The 25,232-nt window shown below is 39.1% G+C and overlaps 1 protein-coding gene across 1 annotated transcript in view; it reads left to right on the top strand.

Annotated features, from left to right (window-relative positions):
- The first annotated feature begins 82 nt into the window (after nucleotides 1-82).
- Nucleotides 83-25,232, top strand: part of galnt2 (UDP-N-acetyl-alpha-D-galactosamine:polypeptide N-acetylgalactosaminyltransferase 2) — a 66,571-nt gene continuing 41,421 nt past the window's right edge. Inside the window, exon 1 of the mRNA XM_008405798.3 lies at nucleotides 83-559. Coding sequence (XP_008404020.1) covers nucleotides 464-559 — 96 coding nt within the window. The 5' untranslated portion in view covers nucleotides 83-463. The remainder of the gene's footprint in view (nucleotides 560-25,232) is intronic.

The raw sequence follows: 25,232 nt of genomic DNA on the forward strand, positions 1-25,232 counted from the left end.
TTTTGCTTTCATCTTTTGTTTGCGGCTTTTAACCCTGTTTAAAGAGTCTCTAGCGCCCCTATCGGCCGCACATGGAAACTGAAACAATGTGATGTATTTTCCCCTCTCGGTGCTCCTTCAGCCACATCTAAACCTTTCTAACAATCCGCTTCCCAATCGGGACTTCCTCCACCCGCCTCCGGCACGGAACCGCACGGCTCGACTCGCTGCCGACCCCCTGGCCCTCCTCCAGCGCTGCCTGAGCCGGTGTTTGATTGGATTAGAGTCGCTTAGCCTTTGCCCTCTAACCCCGCCGATGTTGGCTCGCTGCTTCCTGCTCTCTCCGCTCCCCCTCACCGACTGAACGAAGGCTGCCGAAGCCGCACGGCGAAGCGAAGCGCTCCGCACCGGACTCAGTGCTCAGCTTCTCTCGGGGAGTCGCGGAACACGCAAACCGGAGAACAGCGACGCGAAGCTCTCAGCCATGCGGAGGAAATCCAGGGTGTTGCTGTGTTTTGCGGTGCTATGGGTGCTGGGAATAGCCTACTACTTCTACTCGGGAACAGCGATGAGTCGGAAGGTAGGGTTTCCGTTCCTCGACTGCTTTTTCTGGCGGCACGGTCCGCCCCAACCGGCGCCCCGATGGATGATCCCTCCGGGACAAAGCCACGGCGTCCGCGGCGTGATTTGTGGCTGTCCTCCCTCTGTTTTTGTCTGTGGATGTGAGCCGTGTGATAAAAGGCCTGCTACTATCAGTGGGCAGGCATTGATTTGGTGGAGATTCGTGTGGACAGGGTGGCTGGTCCGGCGTGCACGGAGCCCCCTACCCGGTGCCGGTGGTCGCCGTCAAGCGGCTGCCGGAGAAAAGCTTCCCCCATCAGCAGCTTTTATCTGCTTCTTTCTTTCTTTTGGTCTTTATGGACACAATACGTGTGCACACATGCAGAGCAGTGGTTATCAATATAAATGTGGCCGGCCTGGCTCTCGGAACCGGGGGTGTTTAAGCCTATAAGGCACGTCAGCACAAGCTGCCGCTGCTGCCTTCTGAGCAATAAGCAAAGATCAGGAAGTGTGCAGATTAACGCTGCTTCAAATCACTGACATGCCACACGCTCTCACTAAGTGGCTTTTTTATATGTAATTCAATGAAAACAAACATCTCTAACCCCACTGTTCCGGATATTTGAATGCTGAATCGATTATTCTGACGATTAATCAGACAAAAATGAGCACATTCTTTGAATTTTCCTTTTGACACCTTAAGACTTTTTAAAATACGATATTAGAAAAACATTTCTAGATGTAAATAACAAACTATTTAAATCCTAGAATGCTGAATCGACAAGTTTAAACTGAATTGAATGAAAAAGTTTTCAGTAAGAACATAAACATTTTATTGCCTAAAATGTAGTAACACAACATTCGTTTAGTGAATGCTTGATCATTTGAAACAAATAATTCATCTGCAGCCAAAAAATACTTCTGACATCAAGTTGTGAAAAGCTCCACCCTTTCTGCTTGACTCAATATTAATCTGTTGATTAAATTATTATTATTTTTGCATAGTTTTAGTTTGAACTGGGTGAAACTAAAACTATGTCACTTGAGTTCTTGGACATATCTATGTTTTTTATATATTAAATGCAAAATTTATATATTTTCGGTACAGATTTGGCTTAATTATTCCTCGGAGTATGTTTTTTAGTCTATATTCTCCAGTTAGCCATTAAAAGATTCCTAAATTCTCCATTTTTGTTTGCATTTCATGGAGTTGCGTTCGTGTTTTCTTCAGAGGTTTTTGTGTTGCTTCCTTCAGTGGTTCTTGCTGCAGCGCCACCACAGGTGAGGGGAGGAACATGTTTTTTAAAAAACCTTTTGGATTGTTTGACACAGTGCAGTGTGAAAGCAAACTACAGCTGAAAAAATGTAACAAATGTTGCAATTTTGATTCCCAATCGAACAAAGTTTACCAGACTATAAGTTGTGAAAACACCCTTAGTCATGAAAGTTTGCTGCTACGCCCTTTTATGACCAATGGTCATAAAATGATCTGCTAATTCTGGAGGTTCAGCGTTAGGAGACCAGAATGGTGGGAGTTCTTCAGTCCATAATGCATTTAATGAATTGGGAGGAAAATGTTTTTGATTTTTCAGTAATTGAACTATTGGTTACCGATCAGAGCCAATGAAGGGTAATACGAGTATACGATTGATTAACTGATTGTTTGAGGGGGAAAAAAGTTGAATATTTAGTAGGATGTTAAGTCAGAAAAAAACCATTGGAATTATTCAATATTTTAGACTGATAAATGTAAAACTTATTTGTTATCTTGCTTAATTTATCCTGCTGCTTAAAGTAAGGATGCACAAATTAATCAGAAGTGGCCAATTTTACTTTGGCTGGCTCTAATCTGCAGGTCAGATGTTAAAAATCAAATTTTTTCTTTGTCCTTCCTGTGAATGAAATGCATCAAAAGCACTTTATGAGATTTTTTTTAAATCACTAAATTGGTGATGGCCAAGAAAGTCCCTGTCATTGCATTTTCATGAATGAGAACATTACCTTGAAAGCTGCAACTTCTTCTGACATTTCATAGATTAACTGAGTTCCCACCTGACAGATTAATCAATGATGGTGGTAATTGGTATTTGAAACCTTTTCTCAAACACCTGAGGTGATTCGGATTCAGCGACCCTCTCGGTTTGACCTCCCTGACTCAGACTGAATTAGTTTTAGCCCAAACTTACCTAAGAACCCTGTCAATTTTCCTCACATGTTTCCCACTCACATTACACTCAGCCTGTACATGCACAAGTTATAAAGCACAATGTGTGGATGCATGATGGCTGTTTCCTCTGTGTGTATCCAGGCTGTGTGCTCAGTAAACTGGATGAGGCCATGTGAACATCCTGTGTGTATTCCACCTGTCTCCTGTCTGGTCCTATCTGTCTCTCTGTGTTTGCTCTGCTCCAGTCAACCACAGCAGCCTTTTTACTTTTCCATTAGGCTGATAGCTCTGCCCGCTGTGTGTGTGTGTGTGTGTGTGTGTGTGTGTGTGTGTGTGTGTGTGTGTGTGGTGTATGTGTGTGTGTGTGTGTGTGTTACTGAGGTTCTCAGAGGGGTCGAAGTGACACTCCCAGATAAGCAACTTTCTCCAGGCGTTAGATTGCCAGGAGCATTAATATGGATGACGGGATGCACCCGGCAGGTGTCTTTACACAGCGGGACAGTTAATCAGTTTAAACAACACCGCTGCAGCTCGGGTAGAGTGTCGCTTTCTGTCGCTCTCTTCTTAAGTCTGACAGAAGCGTTAGATAACATGTTCCTGCTGTCAATAAGCAGATTTGACAGAAATCTTGTTATGAGCCTAAAGTTAGCTGAGTTTTGGGGAACACGTTTTAGTAGATGTGGTTTACCTAAATAATTTAAATTGATTCATAAGTGGTTCTTAGATGCCACTTTAAATCCAAATAAGCTTCTGCTGGCCACGCCCTGCACAATCAACAAGCATGCAGCAAGTGTTTTCTGAATGATAAAACCCTAGTTTTTTTCAGCAGCCATTGCATAGCAGTAAAACCAGCTGACTAAATGTGCTGGAGCTGCTTTGGTTGCTAGGTGACGGGTGGAACTCTCCTGGGGTTGCTAGGTAATAGGGCTGGGCCTCACTGAGGTTACTTGGTGACGGGCAGTGTCTGCTTATTTGTGATGTTACATTCACGAGGCTTTTGAAATGGCTCATTTTCCAGACACCAAAAACATTAGCTTATTGTCAAAAGCAAGATAATTTTATTTTTATAGCACATTTTCAGCAACAAGGCACTTCAAAGTGCTTTACATAAGTTAGAAGGAAATGCAAACAAAACAACAAACCAAAAGAGACAAAAAGGTAAAAGTATTGAACTAAATATTGGTTCCCCATGTTTAAAAAGAATAAGTAGTCCATAAAGTATGAACTAGTAGGTGTTTCTCTGGATTCTTGTCCTGATAAAGCTTGGTTCTCCATGTTTTATTCTGTTAGTAAGTATAAAACTTTTAAGCTGATTTGAGACCCAAATGGAAGCCAGAAAACATTCAAAATGTGAATTTTGCATAACAGTTCCCCTGTAACATCTGTCTGCACTCGACCCTGAACTCCATCCACCTCTTATTGGTCAGGGAGTCGCACAGCGCCTGCCTGCTTCCATTCCGGCTGACAGAGATGAATGCCGGCGTGTCATAGCTAGCCCCGATCACTCAGGATGCGCTCGGTCACGGCAGCTGACTCAAACGGCCTCCTCTGAAGGAATCTCAAACAGCCCTGTCTCTGCGAAGAGAATTAGTTCAGCTGGCTTCTTCGTCTCTGTCACACACCGCTCACGCTCCGGCTCCGCGGATCAAAGCGTGACGCTCCAAAGCCTGAAACTTCCTCTGCTTGGGAGAACTCCTCCTCAGACCGTGTAGACCAATTTAATGAGGCTTTTTGAAACTAAACTGTTAGTTGATGTGTTTTTTATTGTGTTTCTTCTGCTATAATGACAAATAAATAAACAAATAAAATTGGTTTAGATTTCAATAAACTATCACAAAATATTAGGAGGGATTTAATATTTCCTAGTGCAGAAGAAATTTAAACCTTGTGTTTCAACCACAAACCTCAATGTATTTTATCTGGATTTCATGTGATCGTCCAATGCAAAGTAGGCAGTGAAAGTAAATCCCTGACCTTTGTTACATCTCGTCACATTGCAGCTGCAAACTTTATTAGATTTTATTGGGTTTTTATGCATTAAGGCCAATATAAAGTGCTGGATTATTGCAAGGTCTATAAAAGACTTAAAAGTTGTCTCAATTTTAGATGAAATGTATAAAATTTGTGAAAATGCCCAGATTTTCCATATTTGCATAATATAGAAGATCTTTCTAAAATCATTGTTTTTTTTTGACGCGTGCATTATTGAAAATATCAAGTACATTTAAAATAAAAAAACGTTTTTTTTTTCTAAATAAAACTCGAGTATATTGTAGGGCTGAAATTATTAATCAGATGAATCATGATTACTAAAATAATTAACTAATTTAGTAATCAATTAATCGTTAACAAGGGGATACAAACTAAAAAAAAACTGAGAGCAACACACTGAGAGCAGTAAAAATTGTAAAAAAAACAAAACAAAACAAAAAACTTTGCATTATAATGCAAAAAAAACCTTATTTTTCTGTGAATCTGTTCTGTCTTGATTTCCTCAAGTGTCAGTTTCACCTTCACCTGCTTCAAATTCAGTAAAAAAAATGCATCAAGTGCCTTTTGCTATGATATTACTAATGCAAAATATTATCAACCGATCAGATCAGCACTATATTGTTGAGCTTGTCACATGTTGATGTTGGAGGTATTGTTGATGTTGCTACGTTTGATCAAGTGTTCACTAAAATAAGGTATTTTAGGAAACAAAATGTTCACTTTCTTATTCAAAAGATGAATTGTACCATTTGTTTATTTGCATCTTTTCTAACGTTATGAAATGAGCTCAAGATATTAAAGGAAAAATCATGAAGAATGTGGCCATTTTTTAAATCCAATTAATTACCAGAATAATCGATGACCAAAGTAATCGCTAGTTGCAGCCATAAAATCATCTAAGATGGTTCTTGATATGAGGTGTACGGGGTAACATCTGCCTCAGATAAACAGGAAGGAAGTGTGATTCTGCACACATGAACTCACGTTCCTGCTCTCACCCAGAGGGGAAGCCGAGCCTCAAGCATCAGGGGAGTCTGAGTGGGTTTTGTTCAGGTTTGCATTAGTCGTCTGTAGGTGGCAGCTGAAGTTCTGCGAGTTCTTCATCTTTCAGAAACCCGAAGCAGGGAGACGAGCTCAGTGGGGAGTCAGGCTGGTTCAGTGAGCTATCTGCAGCTCTAGGCCTTCAGCCTCCTCCACCTGTCTCTGCTGGTAGCAAAGATTAGATTTGTGGATACCACCGTCTTTTATCACGCACAGCATGGCTTCTCTGACTCTGCATCTGGCGGGTTTTAAAGCAGGAGTTTTTTTGTTTTTTTGGAGAAGTCGGAGTGAAGGTGAGGCTGCCTCGTTAAGGGCGTGGATGAGTTTTCTGTTTGGTGGTTTACAGAAGAATCGATTAATCGCAATGAATCAATTATTGAAATAATTGTCAACTAATTTACTAACTGATTAATCGTTAACTAGAGTAAACAAAGTCAAAAAAGACCATTTAAGATGCAAAAAAAACCTTTTTTTCTGTGAATCTGTTCTATCTTGAACTGCTCAAGTGGCAGAACTCCATTATTTTAGTAATGGATTCATCACAATTATTCTGATTAATCGTTTTGGCCATACAATATATTCTGGTTTTATTTTGAAGAATAGCTGCAAGAACAACAATCTTAGAGCAGTATTGAAGCCAAAACTGAGCAAAAATTTATACATTTTGCATTAAGAAAACGTACAGAACTCCTCAAGTGGCATTTTTAGCTTCACCTGGTTAAAATTCTTTTAACAAAATCTACTATTTGGCACCTTTTCCATCCAATTAATTGGTTAATCCAAAGAAAGAGAAAAAAAAAATCAAGGATTAATTCACACTTTAAGGTTAAGTCAAGCAGAAAGGACTGAGACACTCACATGTTGGTAAAGTATTTTTTTTAGCTGCAGATGCATTATTATGCAGTGAACACTAAAGGAACGCTTGTGTTATTGCATTTTAGGCAACAAAATGTTTATTTTTCATTGCATTCTTTATTTATTTGCATCTTTAATATTTTACAAAACTGCTCAAGTTATTAAATGAAAATTCTGCTAAATGTGCCAGTTTTTTATCCGATTAATCAATTAATCGTCAGGAAAAAGCGATACATGAATCGATTACTAAAATAATTGTGAGTTGCAGCCCAACATCGGCGTGTGAAATTCCCAGATTTTTCACCCATAATCAGACCAAAATCTGTGACTTGCACCTTTTATTCCTGTGATTTCTGTCCTGAAACCTGTTCACACGCTGCTTTACTCATAATATTGATCGCACATGTTGGGGTTCCTGCTGCTGTGTAGCTACAGCAGGGTCGCATCTCTTCGACACCGGCAAGGCTTCAGCAGCTCAATATGTTTACGCTGCCAAAATATAATATAATCTCACCCTCTGTGCTGCTTCATTGAGCCAACCGCAAGAATCAATGACTCAAATTAAGCAGGGAATCTCTGGATCATTTTTATATAAGAGATTCTCAACCTAATCCGTCTGTAAATTTAGAAATGAATGTTAATTAAAGTTGTTTTTTTTAGCTGGAGAATCAGTTTCTTTTTATTTTTTTTAACCCAGAATCTACTTCACACTCTCATTAGAGTTGGTTAACTTTCTGCCTGTGAGTGTCGGGGAAACGACGTTGCTGCTGTGCTGCAGCAGCGCCGCAGATGTGCGAGTCTGCGTGGGTGATTTTAGGGTCGACGGCTTCTTTTCTCTGGGGACGGCTGCCGGTAAATCTGGGAGACGAGAAACTTATCAGTGCAGCATCTGGATCTGGAAGGGAAAAATTAACACAGAGGATTTAGTTTTAGTGGGTTTTTTTCATGAAGGAAAATGGCTTCCTGTGTTTGTGGACTTGCACATTGTCGAGTTGTTTTAAAATGAAGGTGAAGTCAGAAACTAAACATTTGTTTTTCTAAGTTTTTTGAGTTTTATTTCAATGTGGAAATAAAACCAGATGCCAAAAGGTAAAAGTCATGCTGGTATTTCCACATTCTTCTTTCTAAATGAAATTATACTAATGTATCAAATCTGCCATCAAACATAATTTAAATTCCTTTGTAACGAGATGCTAGAAAAGTGTAGAAATTATCGGTTTTCTCTGGTTGTTTCAAACATAATGTGATGGAAAAAATGTTGAATGCATTTAACTTTATAGGTACCACAGTTTCAAATTTTACATCAGAGGATGTACAACTTGATCTAATTGCATTCGTTTAAATTAGAAAATGATATAATGCTTATTATTTCTATGACAATGTTATCAAATATTCATTTATTGCTTTTTGTTGCTTAATTGCAGCTTTTAATTGCTTATTATGCAGAATAGTTGAACTACTTGCCACTTTCCTTGTTAGAATAACAAGCTAATATTTGACAGATAATTGGTTTGTTAGTCCTGTTACTTTTTAAAAACCTTTTGTAACACAGAAAATTGATCATTTTAAGTTTGCCAAATGAATTTTACTGCTTTTCTAAAAGGTTTTTGAAGCACAAATGTCTTGCGTATGTCTTGGCCTTTCGAGTGCTTTTTGCTTTCAAACCTCAAGTTGAGTTTTCTAGACTATAAACTATTTAAATCTGGAACATTTAAGATGGAGAGGAAGAAACTAGCAGAAAAGAATTGATAATGGGACTGCAGTAGATCTCAAACAGGAGAATAAAGAGTAATATCTACTTGGCTGGTTTTATTTCTAGCAGCTGTATGGAGTTTGTATGGAGCCTCTGAAACCCAGTTACCATCTAATGGCGCCGCTACAAGGAGAGGGAGCCTGAAAAACAGCCAAGAAATCTTGATCCCTGACATAAAACCTCCGCTCTGTGTCTGCTTTTCTTCGACTGTACCCCCTCTGTCATTTAAGCCCTTCTGCTTAAACACAGGAACATGTTGGATTCATGTCTTAAGTTTTAAACTGATTACTTTCCTCTTATGTCGTATTTGTTTTTTGTTTTTTTCCCCCTCTCTGCCAGATGCCAAACTTTAATGGGAAAGTTGAAAGGAGCGATGATATCTATTGTTCTTTGAGCTCATGCAGAGAGGGAAAGTTTTCAAAGAGATGCTTCTTATTATCACATCAAGAGAAAACAGAACAGCCCTCTATTGTTCAGCTTGTTGCAGAGCGCCGTATTAATGTAGCCGTCGCAGCTTCGCAGTCGGACTGACGGCAATCTGTGCTGCTATCGGGATACATTTACAAATTTGCCACTTACATGGAGCGCGAGTGGTCACGGTGTTTTGCCTGTGACCTTTCCACAGCAGAGGCATTCAAATGGAGAGAATTACGTGCAGGGCTCCCTCTATCAGCGCTGCTGTGATGAGGCTTTATTGGGTGCATGAGTCCTCACAACTGTAAAGTTTCAGCCTTTAACAGAAGTCTAGGTTAGAGGATAGATATTGCCTCTTTTGTTTTCAGCTTTTTTTTCTCCTTTTTTTTTTAAAACAATCCTTCAAATCCAAGGAGATAAAAGACAGATTGCATCAGCATATGTGTCAGATATTTACATTTTACACTTTGGCATCTTTTTCTTTTAAGCTACTCCATCTGCCCCGTTTCATCTGTATGTCCCTGCAGATAAATCAAATAGCAAACATAGAATAAATTAAGGTGCATAAGAAACAGGCATCCTGTCCACCCACCTCCTTCTCTCCCTGGTAGACAAAGCAGATAAATGTGTGATCTGCCATATTTGGGTCACAGGATCCCGAGACTGACTTTGTTCTTCTGCCTTGAATTCAAATAAGATTCATGTCTTTGTTCACTGTTTTTGTGCCTAAGTGGAAGACATTTACAACATAAAATGTTACTTTAAAAAGGTTTGTAAAGCACTGCAGATCCAGAACGCTGTTTTGTTTGTTCCCATTTAAGGCTGGGCAATAAATTAATAGCAACATATCGACACATGATCAATATCAACAGATAAAATGTCTAATATCAACAGATAAAATGTCTAATATTCTGTAGTTTCACTGAACTCTGATCCAGAACCGCTCAGCATTCTGGGGGATGTAGGCAGAGGAAAGACTTTAGCCACTTAAACTCTCGAGGACGATGGAATCAACTAACTGACTCTTTGGTTACCTAGCAACAACTAGCTCACTCATTCTTTGGTTACCTAGCAACAACCGGTTGAGTAACTGATGCAGCCGCAGTTCAATGTTTCACCACTGTGCCTCATAACTGCTTAAAAATAAGAGAAATGATGGCGTGAAGTGAAAACTGGATAAAACAGAAAAGGTCACCTCACTGGTTTCACAGTATTTCAGATATTTGAAACAAAAAACGGATCAATTTTATTTATATCAACCAAACACTTATATCGCTTTTCAGCCATAATGTCCAGCCCTAACTGGCGCCATTTTTAATTCCTAGCAGAAAGTTGTGGTTGGTTTTGAAGCGATCTAATTGGCTGACTTGGGTTTTAGCTTTACGCTACACTGCCCCCTGTTGGTTTGGCAGGTTTGTTCACGTTCATTTGTATGAAAACTTTGCTGAAACAGATCCTGTATGAATGCTAGTGTTATTTTTTTTTAAATTATGTGACAGAGATACGTCTGTGCAAGGCCCAGATCGATTTGTTTCTACGTGTTGTCTGTAACAACAAAGCAAAGCTTCTCTTCTGTTGATATTTAAAGATTTTTCTGCCATGAAATATTTCCACATCCATCTGACCTTTGTTCATTTTAGCTCTCTTGTGTTAAAATGCCGTCCTTTGAAGCTCCCATCTGTAATTCACTGTAAATGCCACATCCTTCTCCATTTCTTAGCTTTCATTATCTGACTCCAGCCTTTCTGTGCCAGAACTGAATGAATGAACAATGTGCCACTTCTTGTTGTGTCACTTTTTCGGGTTTTGAAAGCGACATGAAGGACAGATATTACCAGTTTGACTACTGGGAACAGCCACAGAAGAATGCGGTCTGGTCGTAAAGCAGGTTGTATTTTGTACACATGCAGTCAAGTTTTCTTTTTTAAATCTTAAAACTGGAACAACTACTTTTTCCAGGCAGGCTGTTTTCTGTGATCTCAAAACCTTTGTATGATGATGAGGCAGACTGAAGTGAACACACGCTCACAGAAAAGCATAAAAGTTTTAAAGTTATGGTCCAAGTTACAGGAAAGGCCTGTAAAGTTTTCTTTTTACTGTAAAGTGAAACGAGTTTCAGGAAGCAGAGTTGCTGATGCGGTTCTACTTTCCTTTACTGCTCCTTTTAAAAAAGGAGGAAGAAACCAAGATGAATAACAGCCACTGGAACAAATATGTGACTTTTGTTGTGTTAGGTAGAAGGAGAAGGCTTAAAAAAATACACCTAGAAGTCCAACAATTAACCTTTTAGGCTTGAGACGGATTCTTCCTCAAACCTGAGTTTAACAAATAATGTAAAAATCCATAAGTGGAGTTTCCTTTTAAAGCTGCTGGAGTTATGTTGAGAAAAAAGCATGAATGCGCATAAATGGACTCGTTGGATGGCACTGGTGCTCTGCTGTTGTGTAGGACTCCGTGTTCTGATGGAGACCTTGGTTAGTGGTGTAGCATAATTAGACCTTTTTAATGTAATGTCTGTTATATATGGCTCGGTTTTAAACCAAACCCTCAATTTTAACACAAATATGTTGAGCATCCACAGAGGAAAGCTTCTGGCTCGGCCATTTTCAGGTTTTTGTAGCGCTGCAACCTGCTGATTTTGATTTCACTAGCGTAACTCTTGAGATGTGCTGCCGTTGTAATTTAAATCAAAATTATGTTAATGACTTTTTACTGTAAATACACTGTATACAGGAAAGCCGACTGATATCAACCAGGCTTTTTAGCATACAGATATGTTTTATACAAATAACATCCAGCTGATTAGGAATACTGTACACCTTGCTAGATGCCTACTTTAGATTTAACAAGATGTACCAATGTAGCAAGTGGTTTCTGGATAGACTTTCCAGCAGCCATTGTACAGCACATAAGGTGATAAAACCAGCTGACCAAATGTGCTGGACCTCTGCTTGGGTTGCTAGGTAACAGCGCAGTGACCAGTGAATGTGACTTAAAAATCTGGAGGTTTTTGAATCGACTTTTAAAAACTTATTGTTTTTTTCCAGACACCAGGAAGCATTAACTTATTGCCAAAAAGCAGCTGTGTGTATATGTGTGTGTGTGTGTTTTTGTTTTAGCACTTGGTCTATTTTTAGAAGCAGTGAGGAAGTAGAAGTGGAAGTAGAAAAATGTGCAAATGGTGAATTTTGCGTAATATGTCCCACTTTATATAAGTGAAATTAAAATTTGAAGCTGTCTTTAAAATATTTTATAAATGAGTGAGTTTAGCCTGTATGTACCTTTTTTTGTGTAATCACTCTTATTTTGTCTGAACAATGCTCTATGATGCACGTAAATAACCCTAAACTAAGCTCCTTATTTGTTTGTATCCCTTTTATTTAGCGCTTACGTCTTTTACTTAGTTGTATTTGTATATATGATGAACGTCCAGTTTTCGGTTTGGTGCTTTTATTTTGATAGGATAACTTCCGCTTTATGTATTATCGAACATTAGCTCAAGGACAAAGGAAGACAAGTTGTATCGGAGATCAAGTTTAAATTATTAGCAGCCCCCTTGATAGAGGCACACAACTTATGTTTATTTTGTAAATAAATATATTTTTAATATTTAGCGCCTAAAACTGTATAAAAAAAAATAATTATATTTTCAGTTGTAAACGTTATTTTTGAGTTGGCAACGTTACGATTATGTCCTGTAGCTTACAGTGTGTTTTTTGTGTGTGTACATGCAGCTCTTACGGTGGAACTAAGGGTTTATTTTCATTTTAACTACAATACATACAGGTTCACCAACTGTAGGGCTCAAACCCAGCAGGATTTTGACTAGATCAAGGTCTTATGAAGGAAGAAAGTCGAATAAATAGCTTCATTAAACCTAAAAGAACCAATAGAATTTTATAGGCTGACAGTTTTTTTATTTAATTTTTTTATAAAAGTTGATTTATGTGCGTTTCTTCTGTATGTTGGAGTCAGTTTCCGGTTCACAGTTGTCTTCTGTGCCAAAGACACATGTAATCTGCGCTCTGGGAGCGGGGCCAGGCTGTGCACATGCACAGTGTCGTAACTCTGCAGTTAAACAGATTGTAGGATTTTTTTCTCAAGTCAGACGTGCAGCTGAGGCATGAGAAGAAGAGAAAGTTTCCTCCTCCTACTGCTGCAGTAATGACAGAGCTGACAGGTTTTTTATTTAAACTTTTTAAATGCAATATTAGAAATACATTAAAATACGCAAGTAATTAGATAAGAAAATAGATATTTTACTGAAAGTGACTTTTTACAAAATTTGAAGCAGGTGAAGCTCAAACTATGCCACTTGAGGAGTTTTCGGTAGAATATTTTACAAACAAAAGGGATTTTTTTTGTTATCTTAACTGCAACATATATAAACTTCTTGTACAGTTTTGGTGTAATTACTGCTGTAAGTATGTTTTTTTGTTGTTTTTTTTCAGCAAATGGCATTTTTGAGTTTGTATACTCTAGTTAAAGATTAATGGATTACTAAATTAGCTGATGATTATTTTAATAATCTGATTTATTACAATATGATTATTTTTTTCAAATAAAAGCAACTGGATTGGGCAACATTACATTTATTGAATTTGAAAAATCCCTGTAAACTGTAATAATTTAACTATGTTATACTTAAACAGTTTCCTATCAGCCTTTGCACAAATGTAGGCCTTTGAAAGTCATAAATAAATCCAGGTTTTTCATGTATGTGGTTCTTTTAAAACAGCTGACCGCTGTGGGAGCCCATTAGCCTACACTTTACCCTTTTACAGACCCAACAGAAACGGGCCTGTGACTGACTTTGGGCCCAGTTAATCCAGTTTCAGCAACCACACTTATGAAAAAAGTTGTAACAAACCCAAAGCTCTTGGGTTTTTTGTGCTTTTTTCCCCCCCACTGTTGCTGTGTTTCAGCTATGAAAGGTTGTTTTGATTTATCTTTGCTTTCCGCCTGGTGTGGGTGGAGCAGCAGCCCATCAAGATGAGCTAAAAATAGCTAAAGGCATCCAACACCGTCACTTGGATTGGTTTGAAATGGCTCGTTTCACGCTTTCCCTGTTGCCTGTTAAAATGAACCGGAGTCCAACGTCAGGTTTGAGTCGCAGCCAAATCTGCTGCTCCCTCTGCAGCAGACGAAGCTTCACTGGACGGGCCCAGGTGGTGGGAAGCCGCCTGAGCTGTGGCCCCTTTGTGATATTCAGGGCTGTGTTGGTGCTTCCTCCTGTCTGTCTGTGGAATATGTGGATTGTTTGTGTAGATCAACACAAGCTGCTGGCTGTCAAGCTTTGTTTGCTCCTGTCGCGCGCTGTCTCACATGTCATCCTCCATCTCTTCTCTACGTCTCCTTCTCGCGGCCACCCGTTAACAAGATGGCAGCCGCAGACTGTGGCGATGCTCTTTACAGGTCAGAGTTCTCCTGCCGGTGAATGATTGACTCAGCAGAGTGTAAATACAGCAGCGCCGCGATATCTGCAGCCTTGTCCGGTAATTGGTGAAGTCTGGATGCTGCTCCTGTCTGCCGGCTAATTAAAATGCAGGAACATGGCAAAATGAAATTACGCCGTCAGAAGTTCAGCAGCAGGGCTCAGACAAACTGTGACAGCAGGCAGGTCTTTGACTCCACTCTGAGGTCTTTCAGTCGCTCTTTGTTGTCTTAACTACTGAGCTCTCATTAGCTTTTACTTAAACGGAAACTGTAAAATGTGATGGACAAATATTCTTTGATATGTTTCAGCTGAATCCCATGAAGTAGATCTGATGTCTAGTACCGAGTGTGCTTCCACCATAATGATGGCGAAGAAGATGATTTAATGATCCTTTAATGATCCTCAGTGTGCGTCACATAGGGCTGATGAAACACGAGGGAACGAGGCCTGTCACGATAACTAACCTGGCTGGACGATAAATTGTTCCAGAACGTATTGCGATAAACAATAATATTGTTGTTTTGAGGCCATTTTCAGGTAATAATGGCATAAAAATGCAAGAACACATTCTCAAAGAATGTTAAGTCAAGATATTTTAAATATCCAAAATAAATAAAAAAACAAAGTGAATTATGAAGCATCTGTAAATAAAATTATATTTCAAAAATAGCTCAAAGCACCAGACTGACTACTTTTAGCATTCAGTTTATGGTAAAACGAGAGAAATAATAAATCAACCAAATTAAAATGATTGAGTTTCTTTTAATTTATCATGTGATTAATTGATTTATTGTGACAGGCGTAGAGACAACATGCTCTGGTGACAGACTTTCGCTGGCCAATGAAAATTAATTTACTGAGTACAAATTAGCTTCAGTCAATCTATTTTTCTATAAATAAGAGCAATGCTGAAAAGTGTGGCATGCAGCTGCAGTTTTTTGCATGACCCCCAAACTTTGCACATCTAGAATCTGAAACTTTTGCCTGTTCTTTGCAGAATATTTCAACCTCCGTCGATGCAGAGAATCTGTGATCATAAACTTTAAGGCCTGTTTGTTGCACTGGATTTTATTTAGGGAGTAAAGCGGACTGAATACAAATGGTTACCACAGGATTTTTATTTTAGTTCATTATTATTCATCACTTTCTGTTTGTCTGCCACATAAAATCCCAAATGACGGCATTGATGTTTGTTGTTTTTAGTGTGAAAAACTACAAATTGTTTGAACGCACCACAGACTAATGACTGCATAAATATAGTTTTTATTCTTCAACATACAGCCCTGCTTCCTTCAAACTCTTGGTCGTTACTAAGAAAGCTTTCTCCTTCTCTCACAGATGAGTTTTAGGGCGAGCGTCTGTTTCAAAGGGGCTGTACGTCATTAAAAATGTAAACTTTTATGTGCCTGAAGGGCTGCAGAGCAGGAAGCAAAGTGGCTCCTCAGCCTTCATTAAAACTCCTCCATCTGCTTCTGTAAGTGCAGCCTGTTGAACACGTCAGTGAGGTTTAATGCAGAGCCGACTTTTGGTCGCGATGCAGCTCAGGACTGACGGGCTGAGTGTTCGGGAACGCAGCAGCGCAGCAGCGCAGCCACGTGACGCATTCGTGCATCGAGGAGGGCCCATCAGGACCAGATGTCTGAATGACACATAACAAACAAGCCGTGGATCGTGATAACACAGAGCCCAGTGTTTTAACAGAGAATTAAACATTCCAGCTCCCTGTGGGTTCTTTAAACACATCACCAAACATTAATGTCGTTTTAGAGTCGTGTAGCAGCCAGCTCTGAGCTGCTGCTGCTGCTGGAAGACCTCCGATCAGGAAACTGCAGCCAGGACTGTGTTGAAATTTATTACTGCATGACGGAGGGAGCAGTAATAAAGCTTTTGATTAATTACCAGTAATGAGCATGACAGAGAAAATTATATGAGCAGGATCCTTTATTGGCTTTATTTTTGGTTTATTCTTAAATAAATGGGACCTAAATTCACTTTTTAGAGGTTTTTATCCCATCTGTTTCTACAAACATGCCAAGCGCTTTTCTGGCAGTAAGTTGAGGTTTTTTGGTGTCTGTTAAACTTCCCAAATATTGAGTCACATTCAAAGGGCTGGGGTTGCGGCGTTACCTAGCAACCCCAGCTAACCCTAACCCGTTACCTAGCAACCCAAGCCCAGCTCCCGGCCGTTTGGTCAGCTGGTTTTACTTGTGTATATTCTGTACAATGGCTGCTGGAAAATACCTCTGTTTTGTTGTTGACTTACTATCCAGAAACAACTTGCTACATTCTTGTCAGTTGTGCAGGAGGCTCCACTTCTGCTTTTCAAAATGTACAGTTGTATAATTTATGCATCTGTTTGCAGACATTTTCATGTTTGAGTGTAAACGTTGACTTGAAGGACGTGGCCAGGAGCAGCTTATATAGATTTTAAAGGGGCAGTGTTATGTAAAATGGACTTCATTGAGCTTCATATCATGTTATAATGTTTTTCTCTCATCAAAAACATACCTGGAGTGTTGCTTAAGTTCTTTCATGCATGTTTGAGAGATCCTTTAATCTCCTCAGCAACCATTGAGCTGTTCAAAATACCGGGGTGGACCTAGCCCCGCCTTCGAGATGCAGCTCCTCCTCGGAGCTGCAGCTTCCGTGTTTCCACCGCACAGAGCAGCTTTTCCCTGCGACTTTTCCACTCAGCTCCTTCAGACTAGCAGCAGCAATTAGCCAACACATTATAGGAACTACTTCTCAGTGAAACACTGGTAAAAACGTTAAAGGGTCAACAGAGGAGCCATGTCGTGATGACTTCTTGAAGGCGGAGTTTCAGAAAGAGTAGAAGTTTTTAAAGGGACAGAAACCCAATTTCAAGGCAATAAATTAGGGATTAAAATTTATTTTAAGTCATATTTGATATATTTACAGTATTTTTATAAGCACTGAAGGTAACAGTTAACCAATTGTGCTATAAAATGTCAGTATAAACACTTAGTAATAGCACAGCTCCTTCTGAAAGGAGCTCAACACTGTCAGAGCTGACCAGACGGAAATCTAATGATCTAAGAAAGATTTTGATTACAAACTTTAATGAACATTTTTCTATCCTAACCTGTTCAAGGAAGAGTAGTAGGTCACCTGTAACTGAACCCTATAAAACTTTGTTCCACAGAGGCTTACTTTTTTACAACCTTGGTTTAAAAGCTTGTAAAAGTGAAGAAAACAAAATGCTTAACTTTATTGATTGAAATAAAAATAATTATAGGAATCGGTTTTCACCTCTCCTCCTTCTGACCCTCTGGGTTTTGACTAACTCTGCTGCCTCAGAAAAGTCAAACTGATACCTGTTTACAACCCTCAAAGCTAAATGGACCATGACCTCTGCACTGACGCCCCTGTATGCCGACCTCTTGATGAGAAACCAGAACTTTGCACTTTGGATTTTTATGCTCAGTACTAAAAGGCGAATCTGTCAGACATGTTTCCTCTTAGGGTTTTTTGTTGTGTTGGTGTCCAGAATAGATGCTCGGGTTTCTGCTTTGCATGAAACATTTCGGAATAGACCTGCAGTTAACGTCAAAAACTAAAATAGTTTTTCACTATTTTGTTTTATGAATAAAGTCTCTAAAACTTTATTCATAAATAAACTGATATTTTTGTCTTGTTTTGTGGCGACCTCTAAATCCTAACTTACCCTGTCTTATAACAACCCTGTTTTGTGAAACTTATTTTTCTTCCTGAACTTTGATTCAAGCCAGACTTCTAATTATTCCTGCAGTTTTAATGTGCAGAAGATTTTAATTATCTCTTAATCAGCAATTCTTCAGGCTTTCTGAGAATTTTCTTTGCACTTTGACTTGTTTCTTGCTCGGTTTTCAAAGCGTTACTGACCATGACAAGCGAGTTTGAGCTAAAGTGGTTAAAGTGGAGGAGAAATAAAATAATTAGATGTTAAGTATATTAACAATAACAACCTTTAAGAAACATATTCAGAAAAGTATTATTTTGTGACTTCAGAGGCTCCGGGTCACAGCTGCTGCATGATAGGCAGGGCTTTTATTGTGAAAAAAATTCTTACACGAATTTTGACCTATCAGTGTCATGATGACATTCAGTGTTTGATAATAAATAACAAAACTAACAATGTTATCGGAAACGCTATGTTTGCCATTTTCTCCACAGTTTGTTCCACAAGAGATTCAATAAATATCAATACAATCAAAAATATGATTAAATGTAGTTACTGTGCAGTTTAGTGACATAAATTACACTTTTTAAAGTAAAAGGCATCCAGACTTATAGCAGATGATGTTTGTTGCACAAAATAGGCAGAACTGAGGTTGTGTTTGTGTTTGTGGTGCTGGTTGCTATGCCATGCCATCACAGCCATAAAGTTTCATAAAAAAGTAATAAATAGATTTTCGTAATCTGTGTTATCATACTAATACCGCAGAATAACGTGACCCATATTATCTACCACTACAACCTGTGACGTCTGTTGCAATGTCTGGTGGATGAATGAAGTCGTTTTCTGTTTTTACATTCTCGGTTTTTTGTGTGTAGGATCCAGGTCTTGCCTTTAGCTCGGCTGTGTAAGCTGACTTAAACCAAAACACATAGATTATCCTCGCTTCCTCTCAACCATATGTGATTCCCATCAAGGAAAAACGTTCGTTCCCCTGCTGATTTACAGGAAGCTGTTCTCCTTGTAGGGTAAAGAAAACATTTATAGACCTAAAGCTCCCTCTTGTTCCCTCCACACACACCAACACACTCCTGTTTTGTGAGATAAGGGTCGGTGTGATTTTGACTCTTTATCTGAAATCGGATGATGTCAGTGTCGTCGTTTTTATCTGCTTGCCTTTTTGGCGCCTGATGTATCTCAATTAGATTCTCCTTTTTTAAAGTGGTCTGTTATGCAGAATTCAGGTTTTATACATTTTTATGCTTCCATTTTTAGCGCTCGGGCTAAAAGCAGCCCAAGTGCTTAAAAAAACGATGAGCTGTTTTCTGGCAATAAGTGAATGCTTTTTTTTTTTGGTGACTGAAAATGAGCCGTTTCAAAAACCTTCTGGTAAGTTTTATTCCGTCGTTGCCTAGCAACCCCAGCCAAACCCAGCCCGTCACCTAGCGACCCAGTCAGAGTTCCAGCACGTTTGTTTTGCTGGTTTTACTGCTGTATGCTGTGTACAATGGCTGCTGGAAAAGACGAGGCTTTTGTTGGTGACTTAAAATCCAGAAACTACTTGCTGCATTCCTGTCGGTTGTGCAGGAGGCTCCACTTATGCTTTTCAAAGCTGTCCAGTTGGATAATTGTGCTTCTGTTTGCAGCCATTTTCATGTGCGAGTGTAAACGTTACATTAGCTTATTTGGATTTGAAGTCACAAGAGGCTTCTGAAGTTGGCTGCAAATAACTTAGAAGGAATGATTTTGTGCAAAAAAATGTAATGAACAGGTTTTGTTTAGGCCATAGACCGATTGAAAACCTGGTCAAGGAGTCCTGGCAGGTCACCTTTAACACACCTGATCAAATTACATACCTTTTTGTGTGTAATAAGCTTCATGATGACATGTAGTTCTCCTTGTAGCTGTAGTAGAAATGTGTGTATTGGCTGTCAGTGGTGACAGAGGAGGGAATATCAATTACTGTTGGCAGCGAGAAGGAAGAGAAGGAGGAGGAGGAAGGCTGAAGGAAAAGAAAGGAGAGGAAGCAAGTGGTTGATGAAAGAGTTTGTACAACTGAATTGAGGATTTCAACAACCTCACCCGCTGTGCCCCACCACCCTGACCTACTTTCCTCCTCCGCTGACACGCACTCAGATGATTCAGCTTTTCTCCCGTCTCCCTCCTCGCTCCGTCTTTCAGCCTCACCGTTCCTCTTCGCCTCCCCGCGCCCTTTGTCTTTCTGTAAATTATTCCTGGTTTTGTGTTTCCAGCTGGGTGTTCTCTGGTTTTCTGAGGATTTGACGCGGACTTGGCCTCTGCCAAGAGCTGGTTGTTTGAATCGATTGTCCCAGACTCCCACCATGTAACAGGAGAGGAACGAGCAGCTTTCACAACGCTGAACGCTCGCCATCATATCAACATTTGGCATTTTGAAAATCGCACAGGCTGGACTCCACATTTCTTTTCAAAGTGGTGATTCAGAGTTTGAGTGGATTGAGAACACGAGCAGATGATGGTGTTGTGACTCTGAGTGCCTGACACTCAACACATGGTGGATTTCTTTACTTTTTTTTATTTTTGTCTGTTTTGTTCCTGGACATTTTTTTGGACTTCACTTTTCTATAACTTTTGTTAGTTGGCTCTGAATGGCAGTTGGCCATTCAGTTTTGTCATCTTATGTGTTTTGGAGGAATTTTATTACTTTTCTTTAAAATTCTGGAATCTGTGTCCCATTACTGTCTTTTTTAAAATAATTTTTTATTGTTTTGTTTTTTAGTTTCTATTCAAAAGTTTTTTTTTTTTTTTGCACAGTCCATGATTAAAATATTCTAAAGCTTTCCTAATTTGGGACAGTTAAGATTACTAAAGTAATTTGCATTTACCAAATGCCTGAATAATAATGACAGATGTTCTTCTTTTTATTTTTGTTGGATTTAGTTTAGATGTTTTATTCATTTGGAGGACCGATTTGTGAACAAGCTTTTACTTCCTGGCTGATGTTTTCAGATGTTTCTGTTTTCATCCTTCCATATCTGTCGGGAGGTGCAGATAAACCCGCCACATCCTGATGCTGCCATCCTGAAACTTTAGTTTTGTCAGGATGCATCTCTACAGAAACACAAAATATTACCAAGTATTTTCTTGTCTAGATTCCAGTGCAAATTTCTTAGTACATCTAAAAGAAAAACTAACTTACAAGTAACTTTTCAGCAAGAAATAGGAGCTTATTTTATGTCAATAATCTCTTAATATTGAAGAAAAAGTATTAGATCCGCTGGCAGATTATTTCACTCATGACATGGGACATATGTCTTATTATAAGTAAAATAATCTGCCAGCGGATCTAATACTTTTTCATCAATTATTGACTTAAAACAAACTCCTATATATCACAGAAAAGTTACTTGTAAGTAAGTTTTGTCTGTTTTTTAAGTGCACTAAGATACAGTATTTGCTCCAGAAGTAACATTCTGTTTTTGCAGTGAATTCTTGGTCTCATTTGCAAACTGTTGTTTGTGCTGCTTTTGGAATAAACAGCGTCTTCCTCTCTAAGTGGCATCTTGTCTCTGGATTTGTTTAGTTTGGGATGGTAAAATGAGCTTCAGTCAGCATCTTCAAAAAGTTTTCAGCTTTCGTTCTTCAGTTGATTCACACATTTGGCATCCAAACACCTTGGAGAAGGGCTGATGGCTAAAACCTGCATTTACAGCCTCATATATTCCAGAATCAAATGCTCGTTTGTTTTTACTTGCAGCTTCTCACCGAACTCCTCAGCTCTCTGCCGGCCGCTGTGCAGCGTTGCTCCATGTTCCTGTCCGGCTGCACCGCTGGACAGAAACACAGAGGCTGCTGTCTGTGGCTCTTCTCACTGAAACATGAAAAGACCGTTTCCTCTCTGCGTGTCTTGTGAAGGCTTGCGGCGCCGCAATATGTGTGAATGACACTGTGGTGTCAGGAGCGCTGTTTACTGTCGAGAAATGAGCAGGCAGTGGCGCTTGGTAAACTTGACTAACAGGACTTTTTAATACTCTGTGAGTTTGTTTTTCTTCCCTTTGCTATCAGCGGTGACTCCCACCTCCGCCTCAGCCCACTCCTGTATTTGCATTTGGTTGTAGGCGGGTATGAAACGATTGGTACATATTTTAATTTTTGCTTGGCATTGTCAGTGTTGGCCATATTGGAGATATGCAACCAACATTAGCAAAATGCCTCCATTTGTTTCCCATTTGATGTCCTGTGAAGCTCCAGTGATTCAGTTTAGTTGCTTCTTTAACTTATTGTAAGTGCAACTCACTTCAAAGCAACATTTTAGTGAGTTGTGAATACTGTAAAAGTGATGAAAATGCTTGAATTTCAGTTAGATGTTTTTGAGGTTTGGAAGGTTCTTTGTTTAAAATCCCTGAAAGTGCTTAATATTCAAACTTTGAAATAAAGTGCAATCATTTGATTAAAAGCCTACATTTGGAAAATGTTTTTACAGTTAAAACAAGACATTATTAATGACTGTAATAATGATTTAAAGTAGTTAATTAAAATAGTTTTCTTTAGTTAATTTGGGTTGTTTTCATCTTAAACGTTTGGTGCTGGAAACATTTGAAAAGTGTTTGTATTTTATTGTGGGGAAAACTTTGTAAATCCAGTGGCTGTAACAAAGGGAAGCGTTTATCCTGCAACAATCTCTCATCTTTTTAAAAAATAGCCTGAATGAACAAAACATATCTCTATAGAAAAAGCTTTTTTTTTTCTAAAACCTTTCAGCAAACTTAACCCTTCCTCTGATTTTGTATTTAAAAACCTCATTTAAACTGAAGATGGCTCACTTTGAGTGACTTCCACACTGAAGAGTGTTGTTCTTTATCTGTTGGCTCTGGTGTGTGTGGAGATATTTCTCCACTTGTTTCTAATAGACCATAAAAACCAAACGCACACAGTTTAACTCCAGTAAAGCATTAAAGTGATAATTACCCAAGTTTTTTTCTTTTTCCTTTTGAATCTGATGCCTCAGATTTGTTCAGCTTTGGAGAGAAATAAATAAAAGTCTGTCTGGAACAGGAGCTGTCCAGTCATTGAGCTGCACTGAGCAGAATCAGTGACAAACACGCAGCTCAAATCTCCAGAGAGAATCCTTCCTCCAACCGTGTGAGTGCTTTGTAAAAGATATTTATAAAAACTATTCAGAAACATTATTTTATTGACAGCAAAGCATCAGATATGTCAGTAAATAGTGAAAGTTACGTGTGCAGAAACTGTGACTGGGATGTTTGGCGGACTGACAAATTAAAGTCGCTCACTTGATTGAGACTTCAACTCCGCGAAGCGGCGTTACGCTGAGAAAAGAGGACAGGAACCGATGTTTATGTATTAGGTTTGATGCTTTGTTGGAGTTCGTCTGCAGATCTGTGTGTGTGTGCGTGCGTGCGTGCGTGCGTGTGTGTGTGTGTGTGTGTGTGTGTGTGTGTGTGTGTGTACCTCTCTGTGCACGAGTTGGTGTGTGAGGAGGATGCAGATGGGGTTTCGGGACAGAGTCCAGCAGGCACAATTGTTCCTTTGAGAGAGAGATAGAGTCTACTATGAGAAAGCTCAAACACACACACACACACACACACTGGTGAGACTTGTCACAGTTTGCTCAGTCCAATCTTAATTCTGAACCAAATGAAGGCTTCAGGGATTTCTTAGGGACTTTACTAACCACTCTTTCCACATTTTTGTGCATTTACTTTTTTTTTTATCTAGACTTAAAAGCAAAGATAATTTATTCCTGTCAAAAAGTACTATTGGTGCACACATGTGTAAAGCATAGCAGCTATTTTACGCAGAAATAAATCTGAAGAATGTCTCTTATCAGCTGCACCAGATTTGCAAATACAGCTAACCTCAAAATTATTCATTCCCCTGAAAGATTTAGACTTGAAATGATCCTCATTTTACCAGCACTTTTCTCTAACACAAAGTAATCCTGACTTTGTAACAATAAATGGTCAGAACACTCAGCGCTTATAAGCTGGGCTTGATTGCTAAAATGTCAGTAAAGAATTTCCCATTGGTGTGGATGATTTTTCCACCAACCTTTTTGAATAAAATCTCAATAAACTGATTTTTTTCCAAACTTATTTTCCTTTGAGAGATGGCTGCTTCTTTTCTTATAAGAAACAAACAAAAATCTGCAAAAATGTCACTTAAACTCTAAATTCAGGGCTTAACTGTAGTTGTACATCATCACTCCTTCGCCTGCTCTGATATCTACAATCAGATTGCAAAACCTTCCTTTTTCTTCATGCACATTATTTTAAACTGGTAGAGATTGTAGGTGAAGACTCTTTAACGCAAAAGATGAATTATCTAATAACACACAGTCGACTCGTTCAATATGTTCTTCTTACACCTACATGGCAAACCTAGAAATACTTGAGAAATACTTGAGTGTTTCCTCCTCTTTCTCTGTTGTGTCATTTTCCTCCTCATTTTGCTCACGAAAGGTGGATAAGTTCACATTGTATTTCCCCGCAGCAATTTTTAACTTGGAGCAGTTATATAAAGTCAAATCTGGCACAGTGTGCTTCACAAAGAGGCGCTTGCGCTCTCACTCGAGGAGGTTATGATGCTGATGTGTTTTTGATAGCATTTTGCTGTTCATCAGGTAGCAGTGGATGCTGCAGCGTCCTGCTGAAAGCTGAATCGTGAAAAGCACGCGATGGGAGAGCGAAGGGAGGAAAGATTGATGAGAGAGAAAAAGAGATGTGTGAAAATGAAGTTAGAAGACTCGGGGAGTAGGGAGGAAAACGTCAGTAATCTTAAAGGTGATCTATTAGCTTTCCTTGAACAGGTTGGGATAGATCTATGAGCTACACGAAACATTTTCACTACGTTTTGCAAAAAAAATCATTCTTAAATAAGATTTTATTGCTCTCAGTTCTGCCTGTTTTAAGCTCCTTTCAGAATGAGCTGTTATAAGGTCTCTTGTCCCCCAAACTCAACGTTTACACTCAAACATGAAAATGGCTGCAAACATTTATACAACCGTACATCTTTGAAAAGCGTAAATGAAGCCTCCTGCACAACCAAAAAGAATGCAGCAAGTGGTTTCTGGAGGGGAAGTCGAGCACAAAACCCTTGTCTTTTCCAGCAGCCATTATACAGCACATACAACAGTAAAACCAGCTGACTAAACATGCTGGAGCTCTGCTTGGGTTGCTAGGTGACAGACTCGGGTTGCTAGCTAATGGCGCAATGTACGGCAAATGTAAAGTTTTTGAAACGACTCATTTTCCAGACACCAAAAAACACGAGTATGTTTTTACAAAGGAAAGTATAAAAGCGTATAAAATGGGAATTTTGCATAATAGATCCCTGTTAAGTTGACATTTTATTCCCC

Source organism: Poecilia reticulata, chromosome 3 (genome assembly GCF_904066995.2).
Source record: "Poecilia reticulata chromosome 3, P_reticulata-male-v2, whole genome shotgun sequence".
Taxonomy (NCBI): domain Eukaryota; kingdom Metazoa; phylum Chordata; class Actinopteri; order Cyprinodontiformes; family Poeciliidae; genus Poecilia; species Poecilia reticulata.